Genomic DNA, 7,164 nt, shown 5'->3' on the forward strand with positions numbered 1-7,164 from the left:
AGAAAGTAACTTAGAAGTACTAAGAAAACTTACACACACCTAAAAATATTTTTTCAAAATGCTTTTATCTTGAAAAATATTTTCTAAGCCAAGACATGTGATTAAAAATTTGTCTAAACCTTTTTCCAAACTATTTTTGAACTAACCAATCAATTGGTAAGTCGTGTCAATTGATTGGAAAAACTTTTATGAGCTAGCCAATCGATTGAAGTATTAAGTCAATCAATTGGAGAAGAGCTAATTGATTAACCAAGAAATTATGACAACTCTTTAATAACTTGCAACGACTCTATATATAATATTTCCTATTTAGGCTGGCAATCGATTAAAAATGAGATGGTCAATCATTGCAGATTTGTGCCAATCGATTGACTCGTTAATTTAGCCCATGAATTATTTTCTTTATTTATTTTTCTAACTCCTATATAAAGGATACTCACCTCTACTACATTCCTAGCCACTTTCCAACAATTTACTTTTTTTTTTTGGAATTTATCTCTCTATTTTCTCTCTAGAAATATTTTTATTCACTTGAGGTTGCCTTAGTGCTTGTGAGTGAAACTTTGCTTGTGAGGAAGAGCTCTTGTAAGTGGTCGTGTTAAATTTCTAAATTCTTAAGAATGTGATACTCTTGAGATATCGAGTTTGATTCGTGAGATAAACCTGTCATAAAATCTTTGTAATTGATTTCTTAAGCTTTGCCAGAAATAGCTTTGTTTTGGTTATTGAGATAAATCATAAATCTTTAAACAGTTTATTAGCTTAGATTGTGGTAAAAGTTATCATTAGTTGGAGATAAGCTTGTAAAAAACGCAATATAATACTCCCCCGTTCCTTTTTAAGTGTCGTTTTAGCAAAAAGCTCTTCAACCAAAATAGTGGATTATTAGAGTTACTTTTCCTATTATACCCTTATTTATTTTTCTCTTTCCAAATAAATTCAATCATACACTCTCTTTTTTTAATAACTAATTGAAAATTTTGAGGTGGAGTTATTGAGAAAATAAGGGTATAAATGACAAATTATAACATAAAATTATAAAACGACACTTAAATAGAAACAAAAAATTCTTCTAAAACGACAATTAAAAAGGAACGGAGGGAGTATTATATTAATGTTCATGGACATAACCTATAAAAGTTTAAAAATTTATAATTAAAATCTCAAGAAAACCTCTTAAAAACAGGATTAGGCCAACGTTCGACCAAACTTTCATAACTCTCTAATATAATCTCTCTAACCTTTTTTTCCAACTATTTACAATTTAATTTACTTCCGATATAGTTTACTCTAAAAGAAACTGCTAACAAAATCTTAATAAAAAAAATATAAAGTAGTCGTAAATTTCAAGTAATACAATCCTTCTCCCGTATTATACTTGAGGTCACTTATTCAGTAGTACTTGCAGAAAATGGAGGGTGAAAATAATGTGTTTGGTCATCTATAATATAAGAAAATTAATGGTTGTGGAAAAGTCAAAAATACCCTTATTTGATTTTTTGCCACCACATTAAAATTGTGGTTTTTTAGTCTTTGTACCATAAAGTTTTTAATTTTATTATTAAAATAATACAACTCTTATATTTTATCAAACTTATCAAATCTCTCTCTATTCTCTATTTTTTTTCTCTTTCATCACTTTCTCACTTCTTTCTTCCAAAAAAAATCTATCAATCTATAATATAAGAAAATTAATGGTTGTGGAAAAGTTCAAAATACCCTTATTTGATTTTTTGCCACCGCATTAAAATTGTGGTTTTTTGGTCTTTGTACCCTAAAGTTCTTAATTTTATTATGACGAAAAATGTTATTTATGATCCAAATATTTTTTTATACAAAAATTGAATAGGCCAAAAAATCTATTATTTATCTAAATATTTTTATATACGAAAATTTGATATTGATCCAAATATTTTTGTAAATGACATCTAAACAAAAATAATATTTGTATATGAAAAAAAATCTATTATTTACGAAAAATGGTATTTATGATACAAATATTTTTATTCCAAGATGGTATACGGGAAATAATCTACTATTGATCTAAATATTATTATATACGAAATTTACTATTGATCCAAATATTTTTGTAAATGATACCTAAACAAAAATGAGGTCTATATACGGGAAAAAATCTATTATTAATCTAAATATTTTTATATACAAGAAATAATATTTATGTTCAAATATTTTTGATCCAAAAATAGTATACTAGAAAAAATCTATTATTGATCTAAATATTGATCTAAATAGCCATTACTATGAATAGGATGACCACATAAATGTTAAATGTAAAAATTCCTTTGAGAATTTGGGATGTATAAAGATACAAAATAGTTGAAGAATGCTCCTTTTGCATACATGTTGAGTTATATGAATATAGCTTTATACATAATAAAGATAAAGTTGTGGTAAGTTGGGAATATAACTTTTTACATATAGTGAAGACAAAGTGGATAAATAAGTGAAAATATGTTCAATTTTAGATGAAGGAAAGATACATTGTATTGAGTTAATATGAGAAATAAGACGTGTAGAGTTATTATAAAGATGATAAATTAATTTGAATTTTTAGATACATTGTATTGAGTTAATATGAGAAATAAGACGTGTAGAGTTACTTTTGGATGAAAATAAACTTTTATTTCAGACCAAAAACAGTTAATACAAGCCGATCCAAGGATCCAGACCACTATCATTCCAAGCTACAAACTCAATACAGACAGGAAGCTAATAGACAGAGATTTCTACTACTTAACCAACATGCTTCCAACATCTAAATGATCCTTAATCTTTTTCTTTTGTTGTCCCTTAATCATCACCATCATTTTGACACAGCTAATGATGTCAACTGTTGGATTGGTACCGGAAAAAATGGAATCATTCCTGTATTTCCAGATCTGGTATACCGCTTCCGCCGTTACCATTTTTAGTAAACATCTCCTCCAACCTTTCTTCGCAGTCTCTTCAACAATCCAGCTCCACTCGCTATTCCAGTTTCGCCTAGTACTCTGGTATCCTATCCAATTTAGGAGAGCAAGCCAGATGTACTGTGTAAAACTGCACTCGAAAAATAGGTGCTGTACAGTTTCAAGGTTGTCGCACGCGATACATTTGCCATCAGTGTGAATGCCAAAGCGAGCAATTCTATCTTTCGTGGGGATTCTACCAAGAATAGTTAACCACAGTATGAACCGTGCACGAGGACGAGCATAGTTTTGGAAGAAAAGTTTCCTCCAATTCATGATATTTCTATCTCCTCGCAATTCGATATACATCCTCTTTGTGCTAAATATCCTAGCAGTCATGCTTTCCCCCCAATAAGCACTGTCTCGTATTAATTCTCTAATTTTAACAATGCTTTTAACCATCCAAGAGCATTGTGTTGTCACCTGCCATTGCAACACATCGGTCCCCTTCATATAATACGCGTCGAGCCAACGGATCCATAGCTTGTCCTCTTTCCTATGGATATTCCATAAGAGTTTGGCAAACGTGGCTTTATTCCAACAATCGAGTGTCGCAATGTTGAGTCCACCTGCATTGTGAGGCTCACAGACTTTCTCCCATGCAACCAACGCCCTACGACCTGTAGCTTTTCCCGACCACAAAAAATGTTTGCATATAGCCTCAATTCTATGTATAATACTCTTTGGAAGTGGAAATACTTGAGTCCAGTAGTTTGTAATGGCTAGGAGCGTGCTCTGTACTAGTTGTTGTCGACCCGCATAACTCAGAAATTTAGTGGACCAGTGTTGAATCTTTGTTAGCATCTTGTCCAATAAAGGTTGGCATTGATGGACTGTGAGTTTACGACTTGACAAAGGGACTCCCAAGTATCGGAACGGAAGCTGACCTTCAGGGTAACCAATCTCATCCATGATACGTTGTTTACATTCTGCAGGTGTCCCACCAAAATATATCCTACACTTGGCAGGATTTGCTTTCAGACCCGTGGAATCGGAGAACGCATTAAATGTCTGCAACATGGCTCTAACCGACTCAGCATCACCTCTAGCAAACAGCATAAGATCGTCTGCGAAACAAATATTGGTTATCCTTAGTTTCTTACACTTTGGGTGAAAACTGAACACAGGGTTACAAGTTAACGGTCCCAGCAGTCTGTGGAGATACTCCATGATGAGGACAAAGAGTAGTGGAGACATGGGATCCCCCTGCCGGAGGCCTCGCTTCGCTTGCAGAATCCCACTAATTTTGCCATTGATCAAGTATCGATAAGAAACGCTTCTAACAGCCAGCATAACCCAATTGGTGAATATTCTAGGAAAATTCATTTCATTCATAATTTGCTCCAAAGCATTCCATTCAACGGTATCATACGCCTTTTGAAGATCAATTTGGAGAGCACACCGGGGAGATATATGCTTTCGGTTGTATCCTCGCATAAGCTCATACGCCATGATAATATTGTCATGAATATTCTTCCCAGGCAAGAAAGCTGATTGACTGTCATCTACAAGGGAGTTTATCACTACATTTAGTCGTGTCGTAAGTATCTTCGAGATAATCTTGTAGATAGTAGTGCAACAAGCTATCGGTCGCATATCCTTCATTTTCTTCGCTTCACTGGTTTTAGGTATAAGTGTTACCAAAGCACAGTTGACGGCTTTATACATTTTGTTATGCACAAAAAAATCTTGTACCGCCTTCGTAACATCCAGCCCGATCACATTCCAACTTGCCTTGAAAATTTTTGCATTATATCCGTCCAAACCAGGAGCTTTATTATCTCTAATACCCTTAAGAGCCTTCCAAATCTCATCATTGGTCACCGGTGCTATCAGGAGACTCTGTTGGTCCCTGGTTAATTGTGCACCATTTCGCATCACTGTGATATCCACCTGGGTCAGACTGTTTGCATTGTTTCCCACTAGATTTTGATAGAAATTTAACACTTCCTCTTCAATGTGCTTTTGGTCAGTCAGCTTGCTGCCATTCGCATCCTCCAATTCCCTTATTTGTGTCTGCTTGTTTTTTACTTTGAGATTTGCATAAAAGTATGCATTATTACAGTCACCCAAACTGATCCAATCGTGTTTGGATTTCTGCCGCAAAATTTGTTCTTCGAGATCACTAGCCTGCATTACTTCCTCAGTCAGCCGTTTCACCTCAAGACACAGATTCGGATTTGTTTGATCAGCCGCCCATATGATCTGAGCCTGCTCTAGTTTCTTTCTACTGTCCCTTAGCTTCCGTACACCGTCAGTTACTTGCCAACTTAAACCTTTAAGGGGGTATTGCATTTTCTGAAGATTTCTCCATAAACTGAACATAGGGGAGTCATGTTCATTTTGAGTCCAGTTATCCCTCACAGTGTTTAAGAAGGCAGGATGATCTGCAACACAATTTAGGAAAGTAAATCTCCTAGTGGTCTTTGGCATAACATAATTTGTGTCCATACTAAGCCTAAGCGGGGAATGGTCAGAGATGTGAGGGGGAAGCACTTCAATTTCTGAGTTAGGAAACACAGTGAACCAATCCACATTTACAAGGGCTCTATCGATACGAGAACAAATCAGATTTGCAGCTTGACGATTTGACCAAGTGTGGTGAGGTCCCTTGGTTTCATGTTCAAACAAATTCGCTTCATCCATCATTTGTTCCATATCAACATATTGTGAAGCTTGTACCTCATGTCCCCCTATTCTGTCATCAATTTTCAACACATTGTTAAAATCACCGATCACAATCCACGGGCCATTTACGGTGTTGCTGATTCTGGTGAGATCTATCCAGAGGTTTCTTCTATTGCTGAGCTGGTTATGAGCATACACTACAGTGAGCTCATAGGACACACCCCTGTTGACACAAACTTTGCTATGTATCATTTGGGTAGACATCTCTAAGGCTGTAATTTGAAGCTCTTCGGGATTCCAAGCCAGCCAAATTCTCCCATTATTGTGATATGCATAGTTATCTATGAACTCCCATTTAGCTCCTAAACGATTCCTGACAGTGCTACAATTATTGCTTCTAACTCTAGTCTCCAAAAGAGCACAACAGTGTGCCTGCAGAAATTTGAGGTGAGCTCTAACCTCAAGGCACCTGGCGCGTTTATTGAGCCCACGGACGTTCCAACAAATCATGTGATACCAACAATGTGAGAGCTCTCGCCAACACTAAAGCTCCCAAATCCATTGTTTGATTTCAAATTTGTCTCCTGTGGTGCTTTCCCTTTGTTTCTACTTTGTACCAAAGTCCAAGGAATTTCAGGTTCACTTTCTGTAGGCTTTGGATTGGCAATCACAGTCTGCTCAGCTTGCCTTGGTATTTCAGGCTCTCCTGGCGGCTATTTTTGTTCCCAGGTTTGTTTACTTTCTTTCTTCTTCTTTGGTGGATTCTCCTTTTTCTTACCTTCATGCCCAACCTTATTGCAGCTAGTACAATAGGGTGGTCGCCACTCATAATCCACCGGTTGTACCATCTTCTCTCCTTGAGGATCTCTAATGGTGATTTGTGTGCGTAACTGTTTGGTAACATCTACTTCGATGAGCACTCTTGCATACGAGACTCGCAGCTTCTTAGATGTACATTCATCCGTGAGGAGGGGTTTTCCAATTGCACTTGCAATCTTTCCAATGCTACGTTCTCCCCAACAATACAGTGGTAATTGTGGGAAAATCACCCAGATTGGGAGCACCCTCAGCACATCATCCTGCAAAGTGAATTTGGGAGTCCACTCATGGAGTAAAATAGGTTTTTTGAATATGGTATACGGCCCTCTCATGAGGACAGCATCTCTATCCAAACGAGTTTTAAATCTGTCTAGGAAATAGCCCTCTTCGTTATAGTATAAGTCCGGCAATGTCACGAAATTCCAGGTAATCGACATAAAATTCTTGACGGCGTGCATAGAGAGTTCATTCCCAATGGCATACATAATCAACACATTTTGCCAGAAAGTTTTCTCCGATGCTACATCTTTTTCCTCTAGCTGAACTTCAATTTCACCTTCAATTTCCACTGGTGCCGTGTATTTCAGAGCGCATCCATTTGACGGGATACGATTTCCTTGAATGATATCTATCCATATATAACTGCGGCATTTTGGTATTCTCCTTGTCAACATCCTCATTTGTTTCCTTTCTGCTAGGTTCTTCCACTATAGTTTCCAGTTGTGCTTCCTGTCCACGGTTTCCCTCA

At 36.2% G+C, this 7,164-nt stretch overlaps 1 protein-coding gene across 1 annotated transcript; it reads right to left on the reverse strand.

Moving 5' to 3' along the window:
* Positions 1–6,310: 6,310 nt before the first annotated feature.
* LOC131639209 (uncharacterized) lies at positions 6,311–6,901 on the reverse strand. The gene has a single exon (XM_058909710.1). It carries the CDS (start codon positions 6,899–6,901, stop codon positions 6,311–6,313), a length of 591 nt encoding a protein of 196 aa, XP_058765693.1.
* Between the last annotated feature and the right edge of the window lie 263 nt (positions 6,902–7,164).

Source organism: Vicia villosa, unplaced genomic scaffold (assembly GCF_029867415.1).
Source record: "Vicia villosa cultivar HV-30 ecotype Madison, WI unplaced genomic scaffold, Vvil1.0 ctg.002557F_1_1, whole genome shotgun sequence".
In the NCBI taxonomy this organism is placed as follows: domain Eukaryota; kingdom Viridiplantae; phylum Streptophyta; class Magnoliopsida; order Fabales; family Fabaceae; genus Vicia; species Vicia villosa.